At 46.5% G+C, this 24,738-nt stretch overlaps 1 protein-coding gene across 1 annotated transcript in view; it reads right to left on the reverse strand.

Moving 5' to 3' along the window:
• Window positions 1-24,738, reverse strand: part of PRKCH (protein kinase C eta) — a gene marked incomplete at its 5' end in the record, with an annotated part of 117,799 nt that overhangs the window by 47,085 nt on the left and 45,976 nt on the right. The window contains 7 exons of the mRNA XM_084270557.1: window positions 12,729-12,902; window positions 13,613-13,756; window positions 15,876-16,003; window positions 16,906-17,035; window positions 18,693-18,781; window positions 20,404-20,438; window positions 21,217-21,367. Of these exons, the coding sequence (XP_084126683.1) occupies window positions 12,729-12,902; window positions 13,613-13,756; window positions 15,876-16,003; window positions 16,906-17,035; window positions 18,693-18,781; window positions 20,404-20,438; window positions 21,217-21,367 (851 nt within the window). The remainder of the gene's footprint in view (window positions 1-12,728; window positions 12,903-13,612; window positions 13,757-15,875; window positions 16,004-16,905; window positions 17,036-18,692; window positions 18,782-20,403; window positions 20,439-21,216; window positions 21,368-24,738) is intronic.

A 24,738-nucleotide genomic window follows, 5' to 3' on the forward strand; every position in this document is an offset into this window, starting at 1 on the left:
CCAAGCTGGCTTGGCTATGGCAGCAGTCACAGCCAGAGCAGCATAAACACCCCAGCAGCTTTTCATCCTGCATCAGATCTCTGATGCCACGTCTTCACTGCAGTTAGTTAAAGGGAGTCTGGCTACACCGTGCTTACCTGTTTGACAACCCTTCCTCCAGCTGCAGCGCAGATACTGCCTCTGCTTTGCCAGTCGGGCCAGCTTTTACATCTCCTTGTCATTCTTTCCTGCCTCCTTCCTCACTGATCTCTCCACATGCTTATCTAGCCCAGCTTGTCCAGACACCTCTTCAAGCCCGTACTTAAAAAAGAAATCCCTCTTGCCAGCTCTCCAACAGGAAGTCATTTCATTTACCAGCAACCTGATGAGGGATGTCTGTGTGTGTATTTATGTAAGGAATACATATGCTTGTATAAACATGCATACAGTTAGGTGAGCATGCATATATTTTCTACTTTTTCCTTAAAGGTGAGCTTCAGGGAAACAGATCTAACTCCTCCTATCTCAAAACATACACATCCTGCTTCTCCAGTGCTGGAGAAACTCCACAGCCCATGTGGATGTACTTGTCTATACTGTGATGCTTAAAGGAAGATATTACTACTTGTTTCTCAAACATTCAGGTGAGCACAGAAACGGCTGGTTTGAAGATTCACATCACTGCTGACACAGAATTAGCATTTTTTTTGTTACAAACAGCTCTTACCTCAGACTAACTGCAAACCTGAACTAGTATTGCATGTGGTACATGGTGCTCAGAAGTGTGACAGCTAATGCCTCACCTCCAGCCACGGTCTCATTTCATGGGTCAAACATAAATAAGGATTATTTAATTACTGCTCAATTTAATTTTTTTTTTAAAAGAGGTCCAGCTAATTGTCCACTTTTCTAATATGTAGAAATCCCATGAGATTGCAGAAGACCAGGATGGTATTAGTACCTGTTTATAATACAGCATTTGTACATTGGCCTGGTACATACCTAGCAATGATATTAGAAAAAGCACCACTAAAGATCCTGGTCCCCAAAGGGTGACCAAAGAGCCAAGCAAGGTCTTCCACTTTTACTCCTATGCAAAGCTATCAGCTTGTCAAACTGCAAAGACCAACCACCTTCCCAGGAATCACTGAGAAATAAACAGTGGTATTGTATGGAAAACAAAAAAAAAAGAAAAAACCCCAACAATTTGCAGCAAGCAGAGAAGAGTCAATAAATAGCTTAAATAAGGGTCAGGAAAAGGAAATCTGGACACAGCAGATAGTTCAGATACTCTGAAATTTGACCTGACTGAGTTACGTGACTCTTTTCTCGGGCTCTACCAAGGAGAATTAGGAGGAGTTGAAAGCTGGAGTGTTTTTTTTGACAGGGTTTAATACTGGAATCCTTACGTTTCCATTTGTCTATTTTGCATTGCTCAGAAGTCCTCCCCTATCTTCTATCTCTGTTTGACGTCAGCAAAAGTAAGAAAAGAGCATTTGAGTCAACAGGAAACGGTGACGCGAAAGCCTCCGCAGCAGCGGCAGCCGCGTGAGGAAATCGCATTGCACCATTTCTGGACTGGGATCGAGATGAAAAAACCCACAGAGCAATTGTTATCGGAAACTAAAGAAACACTTGGAGGAAACAAAGTCCATGGGATGAGGTGGGCTGGCTTCCCAGGCTGGCTTACATCTAGAGATGATCAGCCCTGCCAACTGCAGTGCGAGGGTGCCGGGTTGGGGTTTTTGAATTTGTTTAAATTTCAGTTTGCTATCTGTATTTGTTCACCTATTAGCAGGGCAAGGGCTGCTGGAAGCACACACTATGTCCTAAAGACAGTGTTTGATAGCAATTACACCTGCTTTATTTGTTTGTTGTCTTACTAAGGTGTTTGTGGGGCTTGAAGAGAGTCCCTGATTGCAAAAGGGACAATCCACACAGGGTTACTGCCCCTTGCAAACACAAGCACCCACTGAAATCCAACTCAAACATCATTTTAGCCCTTTGTCCTCACCAGCTCTACTGAAAGCTGTTTTGAAACCTCACGCATTTCCTCTTCATCACCAGAGGGAGAAAAAAAGTACAGATTTTATTCAAAGAGCATCCTTTCCTATGCCCAAAAAAGGCCAGCGTGGTGTCAATCTTCCACACCCTTCCAGTTAAGAACCACAGTGTACAACCCACACATGACCAAAGACCTCTCGAGACAACTAGGGTGAGGGGCTTATCTCTGATCAGTCTTTCATGCTAAGTGAACTGGACAGGGCAGCACTGCTGCCCCATTTCAAGCAGTGTAGAGGGAAGAGATGGAGAAAGACAAGTTTTTCCTACATGCAGACATGGAAGAAGACAATAGCAAAGCTGCCTCCTCTGTTTGCCACCCTATAAGAGCTGCTGTAGCAAGGATGGTGTGGATGCCAGGTTGGACTTCTCTCAAGAGAGTGATTGGTGGAGGTTCAGGACACCCACTGGAGAACACCTCTCCAGCCTCCAGAGCCACCAGGAATAAGCTTGGACAAGCTCCACTCAAGTCTGTTGCAGCAGAGCTTTCTCAACCACTGCTTCTGCCCACACTGATTCCTCTGCAGGACAAGGGGCCAAATTGCATCCCTGCACTAACTTCACCCAAGCCTCCTCTTTAGCTGACAGCTGCCTTAAGCTGAATCTGGAGGATACAGAGACCTGGTTAAATGCCATTTAGAGAAACGGTCTGATTCCCCACCAAAAAAATTCCAAAACCCACCAAAATCAGCCTGGCTCAAGAATTCCACTGAGTTTGCATTCCATCTTTTAGGAAATAATTAATGCACACAAGTCCTTAGAAAATTAGCTTTGGGCTCGATCTGAGCTCACTGAAGCCAAAGGGTTTCCCCAAGAAAACAGCCATTTATCACTGCTTTGGCAGTTCATGCTTTGCAGAGCAGAATGCAGGCTTTCAAAACTATCTCCATACAAAGACAGCTGTGTCACTGCTTCCCAGCGAAAGTTTATTGTTTCCAAAAAGAGTAGGAGAGCTTAGAGGGCTTGCAAGCAAATTATTACAAGATAATTACAAGAGCTGGCAGGCTCTCTCAGTGTTCCCAATGTTCCCATTCTCCCTTCGTGGTCCACAACCCCCACACAAAGCAATGTGCCTTAGGTCTTGCTGGGAGTGGGCAAATAAACTGTGCTTTGGAGAGCTACATGTCCAACTCCCCCAGCAATGCAAGTGGCCACCCATATCTGGGTCAAGTCATGCCAAAGCATGGAGGAGAAATAATGAACAGGTTTGTTTCTCAGTACTTATCTTCATAGATACCATGAAGCACACTTAGACACTGCTCTGTGCCAAAATGCCTCCCCCATCCATACCCGGCTCACATCCTCACGAACTGCCGGCTCTTCCCAGCTAAGAGGTTTAGGGGACAGGCTGTTCAAGGGGGGGTTATACGTGGCAGTGTTTCAAAACCAGAGAGGATTGCAGGCGTCATCAGAACAGGCTCACCGAGAGGGAATTGCCAAGACAACCTTTGCACACACACACACACACACACACACACACACGTGCACAAGAGCTGAAGCAGATGCACTGAGCTCAGCCCCGAATTTCCAGACAGTGTCAAAGCCTCACTCATCTGACTGCGATGGAGCAAGACAATGGCTTAGGCCAAGTCAAGATTTGGTCCTTTTGATTTCAAATCAGAGCAAGTACATTAAGCAGAGGAGAAGAAATACTGTGCACTGTGCTTTGCTCAGTCAGAATTATCTGCACACATTAGTGATGCTTCTTAAACACAGCCACAGCAGTGGCTGCCGTGGCACCTGCCACTGCTCCGCTCGCCGCCGCGGCCCGAGACTCCCAGCTGAATGCAGTGAGAGCAGAAAGATGGCAGGTTTTACAGCCATCTGCTAGCTGGGTTTTGGTGCTCTGTTAGCCGCTTTACCTCTCTGCTTCAGTGACTGCAGAAGTACATGCCAGCCTCAGGAACCACTTCTGCCTAGGAGAAATCAAGCAAGGGAAAGTGGCACAGATGGCACATACAGCCCTTGGGCTACCAAGACAGGGAGATGACTGTATATTACATGGTATCCAAAAGGCTGAGAAAGGGGAGGTTTCTTTCTTCTGCTGGTTTTGGGGTGGTTTTTAGCTAGGAGGAGGCCCAGCGAAAAGCCAGCAAACAGCCACAAGGTTAAAGACACACGTGGCATCTCCTCCACGCTGGGCAGCTGGTGGGTGCACTTCTGAGAAGCACAGGTCACTTCCCCACCCCGGGTTCGTTTTTAGTTCTTTTAACAAAGGGCCACTGGCGTCATTGTCTCAGCTCCGGGAACGGGGCAGCCACCACCGGTCATCACTTACAACCGCGCTCCGCTATCCGGCGCTGCTGACAGCGGGCACAGCACAGGCCTTCCTCCAGCAACATCACCTAGAGAACAACAAACTGGCTCTTGCCATTTGCATAAATGAAGTCCACGGGGTCCCTTGGGGTACAGGCTGCCTCTCGCACGCACGTGCGCACAGCACAGGATTCGCGCCGAGCTCATTCCAGAAGAGCTGAATGACGACAGGGCCAGATGATGGGAGTTGTTGGGTTCCCAACTGGCCTGGAAAACAAAGAATTCACAAACCTAACTACACCCCTCCGAATTTCTGCCCCTGTTTCCTTAACCTAGCAGTTGAAATTTCAAGCTCTTATGCAGGAGAGTTTTTCTAACGAACAAACTCAGTCATTTCTCTGGAACAATGCATCCTTTGGGACACATAAGTGAACCACACATGCATCCTTCCTCCTCATCCTCTCCCCTCAAGACGGTCTAATTCACAGCAGGATTAACTCAAAAACTACAGAACAAATAGAAAGAAGAAGTGAAATTAAATCTTCCCCTCCAGACCTTTTAAAAAGCAACAGAAAGCTACATTAAAAAATCCTTCCTATCACAAAGATCAAAAACTAAAGGACTGGCTGAACTTAAGAGGGGAATACATTGAGGAATAAGGAACTAGAATGCATCAAGCTGTAGACATCACCCACTAATCAAAGATTTATAGGGAATCTGCACCCCTCAGCCGGGTGCTGGCATCACTGTTTCTCTTAAGAGAGTAGCTGTAAAGAACATGCTCTTTCTTCAGCTTTCAGTTCAGAAAAAAGCTACTGGAATTGTTTCTCAGTTGGGAGTGACCACCCCAAAACCATCATGGCCTGTTTTTAAAAATACCAAACTCTGAGATATCTGATGGCTTCAGATTGTGTTGGGGAAGGTCAGAGACCTCTACACACTCAGCCAAAGGTCGTCAGGAAAATTAAGAGTGCCAAAACACCCCAAAGCCACTTGAAAATGGCTTGCTGCGAGGCCTTTGTGGATGGATCCATCCTCTCACCTTAAACATCACCTGGAAAGCAATATGGATTCAAAGAGACTGACACCTAAAGCCCCACTTGGGTCACACCTCAGCTCTTCTCTGAGCTTCAACTGCTTTTTTACTTTTTTCCCTCCTCCTCAATTCTGGCTGGCACCTGCTCGCTCAGGCTGCTTGCAATTTGCTTCTGCTTCCATCCCTTTTTATGCTGCAACTTACTTGATTTTAAAGCAAAAGATAAATGGTAGTTTCACATGCTGTGGCTAACCATAAGCAACATCTCCCTGAGCCTCCTTTGCACTAAGCTTGGTATTTTGTCTAAGTTACAATCTTTCCCCCATCAGCCACTGGAGACAGAGACAGGCCTTTTCTCAGCTTCACAAAAAAAGCAAGTATCCAAAATTCCTCAACAAACAGAGGTGGGAAAGTTACACTCAGGAGCTACAACAGGATGATGGCAGCTAACCCTTCACTTCCATGTTTTCACTTCAGCTCGTATCACCTCAATGTGCAGCCGACGTGTGAACACCCAATAAAGTTCACAGATAGAATCAGAAATGTCAATCTGATCTTGTTTCATCTTCTGCAAAGAAAAACAGCTCTGCCTACAGAAAACCCAACCAAACAAACTTGACCCCGTGTGTTCCTGCAACAAAGAGACCACAGCAAGGTGCTGCTGTGATGGCTGAGCTTTGGAGATCTCACACATCTGGGTTACTGGCAGCTTGGGGTTGACCTGCCAGAAAAGATGTCACGGGTTTCTGGTGGATGTGGACACTGTAAAGCCACAGAAAGATGCAGTTTTGACCAGTCTGCCTTTCCTGAGTGGTAGACAGGACAGAAAGAAAAGAAACTCAGAAAGTGATTGCCACTCCCATGGTCACAAAGCCAACGTGAAGGCACTGGGGCATACATGCCCATAGAATTCACACAAGCAAGCAAAGGTAGGGAGAGGAAGTTCCCCTGTACCTCCCTGTCCAATAGTCCCCCAAAAAACCTAATTCACTGCCCCAGGTAATGCACAACTCAAATTCCTACAAGCCTGGCCTGAGGACTCTACTGCAAGCTCACAGGGGGGTGTCTCCTGTTCGTTCCTGTATTTATGGCCACAAGGCATGCAAGGCCATATCCAACCTTTCAGAAACCATCAGCCCTATGAACAGGATGTCCTTGTCACCATCCTCACTCAATTTTGCCTGGCTGCAACAAAACTGAAGCATGTGCTGGTCTGGCAGCATACTGGCTTGGGGCTAGCAACAGCCTCACTGCTCCAGGACAGGGGAAGATGTCTCAGGGCTGGCAGAAAAGCATCCAAGAGGTGCACTTGGCTGTTGGGTGTATGCACATAGAGTCGTGTCCCCCTGACATGCCATAGGGCTTAGAGCCTGGGAGATGATCAAAGCTGTCCTCTCTGCTCCCAAGGGCTCACTCTCAGCACCTTTCAGAGAGAACATCAAAGAGGACTCACTGCGTCCTCTCCACCCAACAACACACTCCAAGACCTGTGTAGGACACTTGTTCATCTAACCAGAGCCCCAGGAAGGCTGCTGCTGCCTTTCCAGCCTTCCTCAACCCCAACATGCCAGGCTCTGTGCCTGCCTGTGCTCTACCCACCTGGTGACAGCACAGCAGCTGATAGACAGCCAGGCTGATGCTGGAGATGCCCTGGAGGGACCATGACCAAGGGACTCACCTGGACCGACTACAACTGAAGGACTCCAAGGACATGGAAGACCACCTGGACCTCTCCTGTTGTGTCCAGGAACCTACAGGTGGGTGAGCACCGAGCCAGCTGCCATTGCCCAGTCCTACCACTCTGGCTGGTAGCTCCTGGGCTCTCCTTGAAAATCATGCCCCTGTCAAAAGCTCCAGGTAAGCTCTAACACTTCTAGGAGGTGAAATGCAGGCTCATCTCTAAACACCTAGCTGATCTACGACATGATGTCCACACTGACCCTGGCAGAACTGTCTGAGCATCTTGGGAGCCAGTGGAGATGTGGAGAAACCTTCCTCTTCTGTGTCAGGAGCATGACATCAGCCCACAGCTTGTAAAGGGGGCAGAAAGCTGCGTGCTGGACATCAGGTGGCCCTCATAAAATGGGACCAGCTCAATGATTAGCTGCCCTGGAGTCCCTGGGCCAGACTTTACTGGCTTCAATAGCACCCCTGCCAGCTATTATCTTGGAAGGACGCTTGTTAAAGAAAGTCACGTCCTTCTGCCAAGTTCTCCTGTCCTGCTATTTTTGGAATGACAGGGGCAGGCTCTGTGCCTCAGCAACTGTCAGCAGAGCCACACGGACAGCAAATCCATATAACGATCAGGCTAACAGGGACTGTGCTGGAAACAGCATCGCCTCAGGGACGGTCCCCTGGAAGCACCCTGCAGTCATGAGAAAAAGGATAAGGGCAATAAACATTAACCCCAGAAGCTATGTGACACTATTTGCATAGGAAGCCGATCTCCCCCAGTCCTTTTCATTCTCATGCATGGAGTGGAGACAAAAGGATTTAAAAGCAAACCACCTGTGCAGGAAGGATAGATCCTAAACCCTAAAGATGTCAGGACCTACTTACTGCAAACTCATTTTAATTAAAACATTCCAGGATCCACATTCCCCGGGATTAAATTACTGATGTAGCTATTTATACCTATACCCTCTTTCAGCCCTTCTAGGACAATATTGTTCAGGTGTTGGATGACACCTGTGTCATGTAAACGGAAATGAGCATTTTTTTGGTGCTTGTGACCCCCAACACAGGATCCACAATTACCTACAGGTCAGCCCCAGCACCTGTCAGTAGCTCACAGATTACTGCAGTCAGAGCATAATCCTCTCTGACACAAAAGGATGATTCTAAGGCCCTGGAAAAAGCAGAGCTGAATGACTCAGGTGAGGTGGAAAGGTCTGAAACAAGGCTTTCAATTAAAAAAAAAACCTCAAAAAACCCACAGATGTGGTGAGCAAGGAAGACCTCACACAGCTGCAGCTGGAGCAGGACAAACTGCCCCCCTGAAAAAGCCTGGAAGGACTTTTTCCTCACCTTTCACAGGAAAGGAATCATAGAATCATAGAACAGTCTGGGTTGGAAGGGACCTCAAGGATCATAGAGTTCCAACTGTGGGACACAGGGGAAATGGCCAGCTCCTTTTCAGTGTCTGTGGGGACAGGACAAGGGGTGATGGGCTCAAGTTGGAGCACAGGGAGTTCCGCACCAACATGCAGAAGAACTTTTACACAGTGAGGGTGAGGGAGCCCTGGGACAGGCTGCCCAGGGGGTGTGGAGTCTCCTTGTCTGTACATATTCAAGACCCATCTGGATGCCGAGCTGTGCGACCTGTCCTAGGGACCCTGCTTTGGCAGGGGTGGTTGGACCTGATGATCATTTGAGGTCCCTTCCAACCCCTACAATTCTGTGATTCTGTGACCCCCCTGCCACAGGCAGGGCCACCAACCTCCAGGCCTGGAGCTACACAAGGTTGCCCAGAGCCCCATCCAACCTGGCCTTGAACACTTCCAGGGGCATCCACCACCCTCTCTGGGCAGCCTGTTCCAGCCCCTCACCACTCTCTCTGTAAAGAACTTCCCCCTAATATCTAATTTAAACCTTTCCTCCTTTAGCTTTAGTCCATTCCCCCTTGTCCTGCCATTTTCTACCCTTTTAAAAAGCTGATTCCCCTCCTGTTTCTCTGCTCCCTTCAGGGACTGGAAGGCTGCAACGAGGTCCCCCCACAGCCATCTCCTCTCCAGGCTGAACAAGCCCAGCTTCCTCAGCCTCTTTTCGTAGGGGAAATCTGGAGGTGCAAGTACAAAATTGCCCAGCCCAACACCGGGCACGCAGAGGGCCAGCCTGCTGTGCAGCTAAATATTTCCCCTTTAGGCTCTGAAAACCGTGACAACCCTTGCGGGTTCTACCACCTAGTGGCTGCATCACTTGTGACAGAGCAAGGAGGCTGGCTGGAGGTCAGGCAGTCTCAGCCCACCCTGGGACGGTGCCCGCAGCTATCACTTGTGCTGCAGCTCTGACTACACTGGGACCACACTGAGCCTGGAGGCAGCACAACAGAACAGCAAACCTGTCTGAAAACCAGTGTAAGCACGTAAGAACCTCAGTTACCTCTAATACAGGCATGAAAACGCAGCAGCAGTGTAGGGGAGCTCAGATAATACGTTGCTGTTGCTGGTATTTAAGGCAGCTCAGCTAATGGTAAGTTATTGGCACTATACAACGTTGCACAGCGCGGCGCAGACAGGCTGCAGGATGTTTAAGGTACCCCCAGGCTGCTTAAGTCAGGGGAAGAGTTTGCTGGTTTGGGTGGAATCCTATACAAAGAGTCAGAATTCAAACAGCTCTAGATCCAGCCAAACCCTCAAACACTGTGAGCACTCTGTCCTCAAGCAGCTGCAGCATCTCAGGCACTTCCAAGGCTCTTCCTTTCCAGTTTCCACAATTCCTTCTTCAACTGGGAGGCAAGGTACAACTGGACACCCCCTACTCTAGATGCAGCCTTACCAGTGCCAAACAAAAGGAATAATCATTTCCTCCAGCTTCTGAAGCAGCACAGTACATGATTTAACTTCTGTGCAATGAGACTGCACTGCTGGCTCACACTTGGCACCTACCATAAACCCCAGGTGGCTTCCAGCTAGGCCACTACCCTGCCAGTTATTCCCAGCCTGTCTTGGTGCATCTTACAGGATAAGGCTCTGACATAGCGTTAACAAGGAAACCTCAAAATGGCTAGTTCTTGAAAAATTCCTCAAGACAGACCCAGCAGGCCATTATTTAGCCAGGATCTCCACAGCAGACAAGAGTAATGCTCTGGTTTTTATAATACAAACCATTAACACCACATTTTCAGAGTCTGGTCTGTAAAATTGATAGATTAGATGTGGTTTCCATGTAATTCAAGTGAAACTAGGTATTGTTTTGTGTAACCCTGCCCCAGCTCCAGACAGAAGCAACGTTTTACAATATGGCTACAGGCTGACATTTTGAGTAAGTGGTTAATCTCTTCTTTTTATATATATAATTTACATATATCTATAAATTTATATACAAATTATATACATTATACATTACCTATATCGATTGTTTTCTGCCATATTCACGTTACTGGAGGGGATAACCCAATGTCATGTAAAGAACCAGCAGAACCACTAAATACTGTATCAGCGCAGTTAAGCCTGGCTGGAAGGACTCCATCCAGTGAATAACTTGCTGTTGCAATCACTTCTCTGCTATAGCAAAGGGATTTAATTATGCATTTATAAGCAATTTAAATCTGGTTATTCTGGATTGAAGTGGTGTCATGGAGCATAGAATGTGGGCAAAAGATGTGATGAACCGCATTACTCTGAAATCTACTTTTTCTTTTGTAAATGCTTCCCTTTTTGGTTTGGTTTAGTATTGGAGGGAAGTGGTTTTCTGTTACTGACAATCCAGATAATGAAGCAAAGTGGGATTCAAGTAAAAGAGGAACCTGGGAAAGAATGGAAATAGCAAGGTCCTGCTATGTCAAGCACCACTCCCTTGGCACTCTCTGAGAGACTGACCAGCTCTGTGTTCAGGGCAGCAAGGGCTGGGGTTCCTCCCTCCACTCCTCTGATGAGAAGCTGGTCCAGAAATTCCTGTTCCAGGCTGCTCTACTGTTTAGCAACCTTCTTTTCAATCCCAGCCTAACTGTGTCCATGGCCAGTCTAGACACATTTCATCCTGGCCAGAATCTCGATGCCTTTGTTTCCGTCCTCAGCGTTTGACATCTGCAGACATCATCAGATCCTCTTTTTGCTCTCATTTTGCTAGTCTAAACAGGCTGAGTTCTCCTTTTTTCTCCACTTTGCAAAAGACTCTGCAATTACTTCAGCAGCCCAGGAGACCTTATCTGCACCCATAGCAGATTGCATTCATATTTTGAACATGACAGGCAGCACCAGCACAGGGGACCTTAAATCTTCCCTCTCTATATATACTCTCCACTGCCCAGAAGCACACATGCTATTTTCTCATCTGCATTGCAATTCAGTTAGCAAAACCATAGCAAAGGGCAGTAAAACCCGCTGCTATTCCTCAGCTGACCTCAAACAGCACACAAGTACTAGACTTCTCAGTTATTTTGCATGAGAACTTCAGGAAAGCCACTCAAATTGGGGCCCTGTGCCTTCATATTATGAAATGAGAGTTTCCTTGGTTACTAGGGACAACAGTGAGCTTTAAGTTTTGTTTCTGCTTCATAGTGCAGCTGCCCTGTGAACCACATAAGCTGCATATTCGGAAAAAAAAAAAACCAACCAAGAAACCACCTCATTTCTATTACATGAGACTACTCAAAGGCTCCACCCTAAAATGGGCACAACTCTTATACTTCATAGCTGGCTGTTGCATCACCCCAGTGAGAAGAGAAATGGGTGGGTGGCAGGATGCATTTGTCTGCTTTTTTGCCTTTTATATATATATATGTATATTTTAGGTTTACGTAGGAGGAGTGAAGCCACAAGGCAAGATTCTCCTCCCTCTTCTAAGGGGGAAACAAGCTCTGTTACCATTTAGCAATGACAAAAAGCAACTGGAAAGGCACTCAGGCAGGTTGGAAGAACTACACTGCAGAAAATGCTTTGATTCTAGCTAACAGCTCAGCTCAGGGACACTCAAACTTACCTTGTGGGGACACAGCTGTGGCTACTGCCTCCATCACAGCCACTCCTGACCTCCATCACCCACATCAGCAACAAGCACATACTAAAGGAGGTTCTAAGCTGGACAGACAGCACATGTGCTGAGGCATACATACCCAAGTGACAGCATTGCTATTGTTTGTCCTATCTGCACAAGAAGACATACCAACTGTGTATGGATCTGATTCAGTGTCCACCCATGTCAGTAAGGTCCTTTTCAGTAACCCCAGAAGGTCTTTCCATTAAGTTCTGAGCAGTATCCAAAGGCTGGTACAGCCAGGAAGCTACCCCTGCTTCCAAGTACAACTATTTGAGTTTGCAGATAATTCAATGCAAATCCAGTCCTGTTAAAAGTCAGGTAGTGACACAGCAGAGCCTGAGATCCCACAGCAACCAGAGGACACTGCAGGTCTGTAGACATCTGCAGATAGGCATTCGGAAACATTCGATGGCACAGAGATGTTTCTAGGGAAGATACAAAGCAGGACTTCCCTGCCATCACCATTTTGTTAGAGAGCTTACAGTGAGCCAGGAATTTTGCTTGCCAAATGCCCAGGAGATGTTTGAGGTTAAAAATAGCTGAGTGCTTTGTTCACCCTTGAGCAGAGAGGTTTCTCCTAGGTCTAAGGTGGAGATCTTTAACAGACCAGGGACCAAATGCACAGGAGAGCGTGTCTGTCCTGAACACGCCAGCCAGTGTCAGGAGGAAGTCTGCCTGCTGCTTGGGCTATACTTACAGGAGTCTGGAAGCAACAGTAGAGTTTGGTGAGGAATGGGTGGTTTCTTGCTAAGGAAAGGATGCGTTTCTCAGTCATGGTGCATTCAACATCGTCGTCCTGGAGAATGACGTCCTTCTTCAACACCTTCACTGCATAGAGCTGCCCACTTTCTTTCATCTTGGCAAGCATCACCTAAACCAAAGGGGAGGGTGAATTTCCAGGGCTGAGCCCTCAGTCTCCATCAGCACCACAGAGAGTCTCACACCTTCTCACACTAGAAAGGTCATTTATCTCATGACCAGGCTTGTGGATGCAGGTGAGTCAGCCTGTTAGCATGGGCATCACTGTACAATCACTGACACATACACTACAGTCTGCCACAGGCTGCACCACATAGAAATGTCCACACACATTGCTCCAATGTCTGGCATGGGGCTGGGTGGTTAAATCTCACCCACTGTGCCAGGGCAGCCCCTCAGAGCAGTGCCATCTATCCAATGGTCCTCCTCCTTCACTAAATTAAATGCATCACTTCATGTTGGCTTTGTGGCAAAGCAGAGGAACAAGCCCCCCCACCCCACTGCACATGAAACCACTGCCTTGTTTCCTTTAAAGGAAAAGAAGCCTTTACATGCTGCCCAAATGAGTGCTAATGCACACACTTGCAATTGCTGGTATAGGCCCTGGCATGCAGCTGTTCCTTTAGTTCCTAATGGTTTTCTTGTTTGTAATAGCCAATTCTTCTACTTCAGCTTTCTTCCTCTTCCCTTTGCTCCCTGCTCTCTCTACCCATACCCCACTGGACAGCCTGTGCACCCCTATTATGAAATAACCTCATCTACCTTGGAGGTTTTTAAATAAGCAATGTGGTTTTCCCCAAAAGAGCCATGAATACCTCTCACCTTTCCAAAACTGCCCTTTCCCAGCACACGAAGGAAGGTTAAGTCTTTGATCCCAAGTTTGCTTGCTGAACTTTCACTAACGTTGTTGCCATCTTTCAGGCTGCCTTTTCCCTGCTGTCTCAATGTAGATCTTGAAACCAGCTTCTGTGGAGGAAAGTAAGCAAGTATAAGTCTGCACAGAACTTACATTTTTGCCTCAGAGGTGTACACAAGCCCAACAACCTGGGCATTTAGGACCTGCTCAGATCCACTGTAACAGAAAGCACACTGGCACTGCCACCCTGCATAGCTGCTACGTGCCATCTGCCAACCCTGGCACTGTGCAGAGACACGTTGAGATGTCAACACTGGTTCCTGATGGGGGCACTTGAAGTTGTAAACACACTGCCCAGCAGATCCAAGTGGCAATCCTGCCTCTCCCTTCTCACTCCTCAGAAATATAAGACAATATCAGTCTGCTATCTAACATCAGAGTGAGGAGGACGGTGTAATTTCTGCAATACCAAAGTGCTGCTGAGATATAGAACCTGAGCAGATTTCATCTGAATCTCTTGTGTTTCTACCTGATTTTAAGGCTTATTCAAAGCCCAAATCAGTGGAATCCAAACTCAAAAATGTTTTTTTTCCCCCACAGCTGGGCTGCAGGCTTCCTCCACTGCCATAAATCTGATGCAAGTCCCACACCAGCAGTGAGGTCTCTGCATTTTCAGGAACTGTATCAGTTTTAGAAGATATTTCTATAGCTTCTGGTTCTGCAGCAGATGAAGATCAAGTCAACCTCCAGTCCCCTCTGTTCACAGCTCTCCGGGTACGAGCACTCAAGACTTTTATTCAGTTAATTACCCTGGGGAAAGTCACACAGACTTCTTGAGCTCCACCTTGTGACTACTCGGTGTAAAGCAAAACTTCCCCTGTACAGAAGCCTTGTCTCTTCTCTCCACAGAATGGCAGCCCCAGCCGTGGGGGAAAGAACCAAGAACATTCAGGACAGCACCCAGAAACCCCCCCAACAGATTTAAGCTTACAGCACAGTCTGAACACTCACCTAGAGCCTTCAGCTCACAAATAACGAGAAGAGATAGTTAAACACCAAGCCCAGATTTTTTATTTCCCTAGTTCTGTCTCCTTTTGATGTGCAGATTATGCAAACAACAAATGCTGCTTTTTACAGAGCTGGGAAGGGTGTGTGGGACTTGTGTCTCCCTGCAACTCTCAGGGTAACTGTCCCCTGACCTGTGACAGCATGAAGAGTGAAGATAAACCAGCCTGCTACAAACCAACTGAAATCAAAAGGGGCCACACAGCCCTAGGCTGGTACAGCATGGTGAGCAGTTCACTGATGTAGCTGGCTAACTGTGTGACGTGATTTACCATGTCTGGCTACTATGGTTTGGGTTTTAATATTTTCTCTTTGGTAAAAAAAAAATAATAGACCACTTTTATTATGGGTTACTGTGGTCTCAAGCAAAGAAACGTGGTGAAAAAGGACTTGTTATCAACTGACAGCTCTGATTCCCATTCCCGTTTATGGAAATTTTTATTCGAGTTCTTGCAGCGTGTTTTAAACTCTCCAAATAGATTCAGATATACAACAGCTGGATTTTTAGGATGCCTTAGGTACTGACAAGCAGAAATAGTACATGTATGTCCCAGACCTAGCAACATTCTCACTGGGACCCTGTCTCAGACAGCAAAGACCAGAAGTGATGTTTTAACAGGGACCACAGATTTTAGATGGGGCAACTTTAGTGAAGAGTGAAATGGATTCCCCCAAAAATCACTCAGAAGAGCAGTGACAAAGCTGGGAAGAGAACCTAGGCTCTTTGCTGAGCATTCTTTTGCTCTATCAGAACCCATGTATGCAGGCAAAGCATCTGTGCCTGCAGTAAAAAAAGATATGGCAAACACTGCATCCATCACTGATTAGTTAGGGGTCTCATTCTCCCCTGATTCATGCCAGAGAAGAGAGTGAATGGGGTCACAGCATGTGAAATGCAGGCATACAACAAAGCAACAGCTAGAGATTAAAGCCTCCACCAGGATAAACCTGGATACAAGACATCCATTTTCCAGGGGAAGCCTTTGCCACCAGCCACAGACACCAACAACCTACTCCTGCAGTCCATGGCCCAACACCGTCTGCTGTACCTGAAGTCCCTGGCTTCTCCTGCACCCACATGAGGACTCAGCTGTCAGTGTTGTGACCAGAGGAGGGAAAAAAGAGGGGGAAAAGAATAAAAACCAAGAAAAGAAAAAGACTCACCGAATTTGGAGAAATGCTTCCTGGTTGCAGACCCATGCATGCCAAGGTTTTAGCAAGCTCTGCTGAGTTCACCCCACAGTTTGGTGCAACGTTTGCTTGGCATCGGATGTGGACGTTCATTTTACAGACTGACAGGGGTGATCAGAGGGGTGGGAAGTAAAAGGGAAGGAACAATTAAAAAAAACTTGGATGGATTTAGTGCTGAGAAATAATTTAGCAATTTTGCTTCAGGAAATATACCCAACGGGATCTACCCTGTGTGTTTAACCCGAAAGGATTTTTGTCACTGTCTCAGCAGAAGCAAATTAGGACTCTCATGAGAAAAATAAACTCCTGAAAATCAGGAATATACCCCGAGCTCTGGGTAGGATGCCACATAGCCTGAAGCACAAGTTTGTCAGGTATAGAAATGCCATCACAGATATACCTGCAGGTAAAATCAGGCTTTTATAATTCACATCAAAAATCCCCTGAATTCGCAAATAACTAATTTTAAAGATACTTTGTCCAGTGGGAAACTAGTCTTTTTGCTGCTGCTCACAGGCACGCATGCACCCTCTTGTGGGAGATGAAGGCAAATGGAAGGTGGTTGCAGCCCTTATAATTTCACAGTCTGGTTCACTGAAACAAAAACATAACACCAGGCCATGCTTTGTCATCAATTAACCTCATGGCAGGCAGGGTAGCCAACCTAAAGCAATGACCTTCTTTACTCCTCGGATGCCTTTTTGTTGCCTTGTCTCATTAGCTGAGGAAAAGTCTTCAGGCAAAGGGAAAAATGAACGCAGGAAGCAGCAATAGCCAAGAATATTTGTAATAATGCTAGTTAAACAAAGCTGTGCTGAGAGTGCAAAGTCCTTCTGGAAGCCTGAGATTAAAAAAGTAGATCAGCTTTTCTGTTAACTCTTGCAAAGATGAATATTCATTACTCAGCTTCTCCTGAAGGTTGCTCAAATCAAGCCCACACAGCGCATCAAGACTCTAAAAAGGTATATATTTTGTGAAAAGATTACAGAAAGAAGCTGCTTACTTTTACACTGCAGGCCCTGTCTCATGATTCCCCAGAGCAAGGAACCACAGTGGTCACAGAAAGTCGGGACTTTATAGTTGTGGACGCTGAACTTATGGGGAATGTTGATTCCAAACCTCTGCTCGGTCACCTGAGACACCAAAAGTAAAGCAGAGATTTAAAATCTAAATATATACATATACACACTGATGTACATCTACATCCAAGCATTTAAGTGCAAAACTATGAAAATAATTCCAAGTCAGAAGACTTCCCAACCCCCCAGCTCACTGAGGTTTACCACAAGCAAACAGTGGGTGACCAACCTCAGGAGCCCACTCTGTTCTCCTCACTGCTCAGGCTGGACCACCTGACAAAACAGATTTTAAAAAGGGCTGCCAAGCCAATTTTTAATTCTTAAAACCAAGCTGGAATTAGAAGTGTGGATTACCTCATCATGAACCCATCACACTGGAGTGCCACACATCAGTTATGTCAGCGACAGCATTTTGTAACTAACCAGCTCTCAAATTATTAACTGTGTGCAAACGAGTAACTTTAGGTCAAAATGTGGTTTTTATTAAATTTAATATAGAATAGTTCTCTCAGCTCCTCCTAAAATTCTCATTCCTCTTCTCACCCTCCTTGTTATTAACAGTCTTTCATTCCAGGCCCACATTTCACTTTATCACTTGCTCTCATCCCCTTTTTAACCTCCTTCCTTTCCAACTGTGAATCTCACAGATCTCAGAAGACACCTTTGAAATTGTTACATGGGCTAAAGAAACCCTGCTTAACCTCTTCATTACTTTCCATTCCATGCCTCAACATGCAGATCCTGCAAGATAGGGGGGCAGCCCACAAATTCACAAAGCAAAGTAGGGGAACAATGATTTTTAAGCTAGCAGTGCCTCCTCATCTCTGCCTTCTGTTAGTTTTCTTAAAACCCCTTCACAATCCTAAAAGAGGGATGAGGAGGCTCACTATTTAACTTACACTTTAGCGTCAGGCATTTTCACTTATTTCCACCCAGCTTGGCAAGGGGTCATTTTAAGAAGCCTAGCTCAGCACTTTGGAGGCAGGAGCAAGCAAAGGCAATTGTTCATCTGCACTGAAAAGGTGGTTTCTGCACAGGACTCTGATGCAGAGCTACCTCCTGGTTAAAAAGGCTTCAAGCTGGATTCTCCTCAGTTACTAAACAATTCCCAGATACAGAAATGAGATGTGCAATGCACAGGGCAGTTTTAGGTGGGGATGTTTGTTACTCCTGTCAAATACAGGCAAAATTAGCAATAAAGAAAACCTTCAGGAACACCAGTTATGCAAGGGGGGGGGGGGGTATTACAACATAAATAATTTCACAGAGAAAAGGTGTGGAGCAATGACTAAAAGGGCACTTTTAAGTTACCAGAGAAGAAAAAAAGAGGCGTAACAAAGACCAGTGGTTAGGTATCCAAGCCAGAGGAATCCACACTAAGTACTGGGCATCAAATTTTGATGACACCACAGTTAATCATGAAAGAAAATTACCAAGGGAAACAGTGGATTTGCTACTTCTCAATGTCTTCCAATGAAGACACCTCGTCTTCCTAAACTATGTGCTAGTCCAACCAGCTATGGGAATTAACAGAACAGCCACCAGATGATATTACATGGCCTTTATACATGTCTCTATCACTCTCCCTCACTTTAAAATCTACAAATAAAGATAATAAAGAGTAAATTCTACTGGGTTGCTGGGTGTTGTCCTATAGAAAACCCCAGGATTCCTAAATTATGACAATCCAAAGTAACTGACATGACTTTACCTTCAGATCGGTCTTGTTGGTGTTGTTCTGGCACGTACAAGCTGTAACAATTAGATGATGGCAGCGCTTGTGTACAACACAGGTACATACTAGGAGAGAAGAGAGGCATGCTGAAAAGAGCTGTTGAAAGACTCAAACACATCAACCCATGAGCTGGGTTCTTCAAGGCTCAGCTGTATCATCAGGACACAGTAAAGATGTGAAAATCAATTGGTCACTTGGATCTGGAGGTGCTTCTCCAACACACTGCAACAGCAGTTCTGCACCAGATCATTCACACATCCCAGAAAACAGCTGCCTACATAAAATATGGGTGATGCACAGAGAAACAACAGGGTAACTTCTCAAATGAACACCAAAAAAACCCTTGTTGAAATAATTACCCAGTGTCACACAGCATACACAGACAACATGAGAGTATCAAATGGTCTGAGACACAAAAATCCATCACTGCATCTCAGTGGTACAGTGCTTCTTACACTGGATATCCAAGTGAGTCCTGCCCAGGTTAGTTTGTCATGAGGGCTCACAGTGCAATGTTTTGGTCTGGGAAGCTTGGTAACTGCAGCAGAATGGTGCTGTGTCCAGGCTAGTTAGCTATTTCCCATCAAGAGGGCTAATCAGCCCTAACACAAATTTGGGATCTTTCCAAGTCTAAAGCTGGCTTGGCTAGAATGAACTCCAGTCTGTGACCCAGCAGGCACTGTAATCACCACTAAGGGCCATGGCTACTGTCTATGCAAAGAGATTTTTTAATGGAAACTGCCAGTTACAGATCACAGACTGGGTTGGGTTGGAAGAGATCTTCAAGATCATCTAGTTTCAACCCCCTGCGTTGGGCAGGGACATCCTTCACTAGCCCAGGCTGCCCAAAGCCCCATCCAAACTGGCCTTGAACCCTAACAGGGTGGGGGTGTCCACACCCTCTCTGGCCAACATGTTGCAGATGCATTACAGGGTCCCATGCTATTCAGCTTGTTGCTGACTCGAGCTTGCACTCATAATGGTCTATCAGTAACATTCACCTTTACCCAGGTATTTTGTGCAGGATGTTCATTTTGTTCACCAGAAGCTGCCTGTCTCATGAGGATACCAGTGCCCTACTACAATGCACAAGAAAGAGGCTGTGTTAGAAAGCTATGCTGAATGACCATGCATCTGTGAGCCAAGTAATGCAGTAATAAAAACTTATTAAAAATATATATCTTACCATAGAAGAAAGGAAAGGAGGAACAACAAAGTGCAAACAAGCACCACATACATCTATACAGCCACCCAGCCAAAACAAGCATTCATACAGCAGTTCTGGGCCAGCTCATGAGGTTGCCCTTGGAAATCACATCCCTAGTTTCACTCCATAGGGAGAGGAGGGAAGAGGGTGGCCATTCCAGTAGGGTACTTTGTGTCCCAATACCAGCTGCAGACTGTCCCTGGATCTCTCAGGTCTAGCTGGGTGTTGCACATACTCAGTAACTCAGTGGATCTACACAGGAGGGAAAACAGCAACTAGACCCAAGGTGTTTGTGTGACTGTAGGTGGTTAGTCCTGCAAGCCATCAGTCTGACAGCTGCTCAGATGCACAGTTTGGAGAGGAAGAGGAATGGTGACTTCAGAGAAGCTTTTAACCACAGGATATCCCAGCAGCACAGGAGCGCAGCCCTGAGACAGCACATCCTACACCCCCCCCCCATGCAGGAGCAGAGCATCTTACCTTGGCACTGGTATCCCTGCTTCCCAAACACGCCCCTGTTCAAAACAAAATATGGACATAATTTCACATCAGAAAGGCAGGCTTCTTGCAGATTGTTTACAGAGGAGAGAACCAAAATGCAAGAGGATCCCAAATGACCAGATCCCCAGGGACAAGACTACCCAACAATTCAGCACAGGGCTGTGAGAGCAGGCTGTGAACATCCATGTTTTTCCCCACATTCCCCCTCACTCTGGTTTCTGAAATCCCTCACTTTATTACAACACACATCACACTTATTAGACTGATCCCAGCAGCCTACACCCTGTTATTATCTCTCCCACTCCGTGCTCTTTTGAGACATATCTGAGGCTTTTTCCCTGCTCTGCCTACTCCCCCACATGTATCACCCCACACCTCACACCTCTGATGGCTTTTCTGTTCTCAGGCATTTTCTCTAGTCTTTCAAGCAACCGATTTTTTCAGAGTGTAATCACAAACCTCTGCTCAAGTTAATATCTGGGGATTTTTCTTCAGATTGCTTAGGCTAATTTTTCCTTTCCTGAAATAATATTGGATGCTCACAATTGAGGAGCATGGCCCCATCCCCACACCCTCCCAGTTTGCTTCCAGCATCAGCGCTGTCCTCTCTGCAGTAAACCCCAGTTTGCAGCATAAATGTACCTTGTTAAACTTGATGGCCAAGGGGGTTGACATCAGTGGCCCTTGGTAAAGTGCCAAGTGGCTGATTCAGGATTAGGGGTGGGATGTCAGCCCCCAGAGCGCAGAGGGAGGGGGGAAGCTGCACGCCAGGGCGTTGGGAGCTGTTCTTACCAGATGAACTCCCTGCAGTGTGAGCAGTAGGTCGGCTGGCGCAGGTAGGTAGCCATGAATTTGTGCCCGTTCACCTGGTGCACTCGCCGTCTCATCGCCCGCTGGCGTTTCCGAGTCAGGTTCTTAAAAATGCGATCCCTCGGGAGGGTCCCTGCGCAGGGGGCAGGAGAGAACCAACAATAAACCCAAGAAAACATGAACATTGTTCCTCCTGGATTTGCCAGGCGCAAAATGCTTTCAAAGGCCATAATTACATCTCTGAAGGAGAAGTCGGGGCAGCAGAGTCAGTGAGGACAGTGCCTGGGACAGGCAAGGATGTTAATTGCAAAGGCCTCTTTAGCTCAAAATTATGTTCTTCATCTAGAAATAACTGCCTCTTCCCATCTCCCTCTCACTACTCTCCCATGCTGAGACACGTCACTAACCCATTAATTCACAAGCTGCAAAGATCAGAAGCTCAAGGCTAACAGGGGGTTATAAATCACAGCCTTTTGGGCAACAATCCCTGAAAATGGGACTGCAACCAACTGCCCAGTGCCCACTTGCTGAGCCAAAGCACTGCCTTGCTTGGTGAAGTGCATCTACCCCCCTTCCCTGTTCTCACACTACACTTGTGTATCACCATTTGTACCAATTTTTGTTTCCTGCATTGGATAAAAAGGCACAGCCTGATTCTTCAAGGACTGGGAGTTGTTTGATATGTGCCTACAACTTATGTGAAAGGAGGTTGTAGAGAGGTGGGAGATGGTTTCTTTACTCAAGTGGCCGGTGATAGGACAAGGGGCAATGGCACTAAGCTTCACCAGGGCAGGGTCAGATTAGATGTTAGGAAAAAATGTTTTACTGAAAGAGTTGTCAGGGCCTGGAACAGGCTGCCCAGGAAGGAGGTTGAGTCACCTTCCCTGGATGTGTTTAAAAAAAGGGTAGATGAGGTACTTAGGGATATGGTTTAGCATAGGACATGAACGGTTGGACTTGATGATCATAAAAGTCTTCTCCATTTCTTGTGATTCTCTGATTCTGTGCCACTCAGCTTTCTTTAAAGGGCTCATTTTCCAAAGGGCAGATGTTATTTTCACGTTCTGGGAAGCAGGGACCCAAAACTGATGGCATTCAGATCCAAACTGTCTCAAAATTTGATTTTTTTTCCTGGGTTAAGTTCAGCCACATAACAATTTCCTGGCAAAGTTCAATTACACAAAACAAGTCACTCTTAAAAGGCAGAACCAAGCTCTAGACCACGAAAGCCATTCCCATACAGCAGCAGCCATCTGACTTGTAAAACACAGCCAGCTGCTCTCTGGGCTCTGTGCACAGGCTGGGTCAGACTCCTCTGAGCTTCCCAGATCAAAGCCTCATCTGGGGCACACTTGCCTCAGAAGGAAGAAATTAAATTTGCAGTTTTCAAGTTAGCTGCTTTGCAAAGTGAAGGCTCCACTAGCAAGTGCATTTTGGGGACAGGCACTGGAGTTTGCTAATCGAGCACGGGTGTACATCCTCATCGCTCGTTCTGAGCACAGACTGGATGCATGATGAAAGCCTGGCACTGCCAAACCCTCTGCATGGGTGTAATGACACAGGAAGGCACAGGAGGTCTGTAACCTTCCCACTGGTTCATCCCAGAGTGGTGGATTGGTGGCAGCACCCAACCACACCACTCCATTTACCCATTAAAAAGGGTGCAGAACGTTTCCAGCTTTGCTGATTAACCACTGAGGAAAAATAAAAAGGGAGGGGGCAGGGGGAAAGCTGTCAACCTGATCAAGGCTTGAAGTGTAAGAGTCCCACATCACAGGCCCCTTTCCCAGTCCTCTTTGTAGGAGATAAGGGAAGCCATCCTGTCAGTGCTGAACCCAGCCACTTCAAAGGGCCACAAGCCACACGATGTATTCCTCTTGGTACTCTTGCAACACAGGTTTAGAAGCAAAGCAAGCCAGAAAGCTCAAGGGGCTTTTTTTTCTGCCATGTGTGCATGCAACCCCTCCACAGGCACTAATGGAAACCTCCTACCTGACAGCATAAACTGCAACACAGAGTGTTTATTTTTAAAATGGAAGCACACGTTCTCAATTAGAATTGTCCCATTAAAACACACACACACAGAAAGGATGTGGTGGGGAGGTCCAAGCACTTAACAGAAACCTGCTTGCTTCACAGCAGAGCTTCAAGCAGCTGGGCAGACAGACACAGAGAAAAGCCTGTCTTGCTTGGGAAGGGCTTAAATATGTGTTTAATTCTCACTGAAGTCAACAGGACACAGGGGACCACAGGAATTGCCAGACTGAATCAGAACATCAGTTCATCTAGTTCAGCATCCTGCCTCTGTTAGTGGGCAACCAGAAACACATGACAGCAAGATGGAGGAACCCTGCAGCTGGAAGATAAGTTGCCTCTTTCCTGCACATGAGATGTCATTTTGATCTCCAGAAGCGAGCGCTGATGTGCAGAGGTTTAATATCCCCTCCAAACATTCAATCATTTCAGTAGCCTCGTTACCCATGAAACATGGCTGAGAAGAGCTTCAAGAGGTCAACCAATTAATCCTTCCCCAAAAGAAGGATCAGGAGCCAGTTGCTTTCCTTAGCCAAAGCCTCCTGCAACTTCACATGAGAATAATTAAAAAAGTAATTCCCTACAGCATGACAGAATTTGCCCACCCTTAAATTCAAAGAACACCTCCTTGATCCAGGTTTAAGCATACCCCTAAGTGTTTTCCTGGATCAGGACCAAACACCTCAACTGGCAAAGTATCCTGTCTTGGTGTTCAGCATGTACAGGAGAACTTCCAAGGCATGGAAAGGAAAGAGCATGGAAAGGGTTTGTGAGTGGGCAGTGAGCACATAAGTAAATCACCTAGAGAAGCAATCCAGTGACCAGCTTGCTCCACACCAGCTGCACCATTAGAAGCCCAGCAGCTGATGCCCTTTAAATTCAGGCACTCTCAGTTACCAGAGTTTAAGAAAGTATGTTCCAAATTTAGCCCATGTAGTTTCTGGTTTTGTTATGGATGCTCTCCAGGATCAGCATGGGGTGGTTGCCACCCTGGTGCTCTCCCCTGCAGCGAAAAGCCCACAGGAGCAAACCAGTCCTTTGCACCAGGAATGGGTGACACCTGAAGATGGCCTGCAAAGCCACCCACTGGGACAGCACTGTGCACCCCCATGGTTTGCCTGCCTCCAGAGAGACTGCAATGTTGAAATGGTTTGGGAATACTGAAAAGTGACTGGCACTCACTTTTCCATGGGTGATAGAGGAAGTCTCCATACTGCACCAGTGGATCACATCTATGGCCAGCTTTAGGCCTTCTCCTCTGAGCTGTATTTATAGCCCATCTCATGTTTTCCAGCCACCAACATCTCACCCAGGACAACAGATTCCATCTTACAGACCCACTTTTCATTTAAACACATGCCACAGGTTTTTTGTTTCTTCCTTTCTAAAAGCATAATTCATATTTAAAACATTCCTCAAATTTCACATTTTCCCACACTACTTGGCTGCATTAACCCTGCTATCTGTCTC

The sequence above is a fragment of the Gallinula chloropus genome (assembly GCF_964237585.1).
Source record: "Gallinula chloropus genome assembly, chromosome: 14".
Lineage (NCBI taxonomy): Eukaryota > Metazoa > Chordata > Aves > Gruiformes > Rallidae > Gallinula > Gallinula chloropus.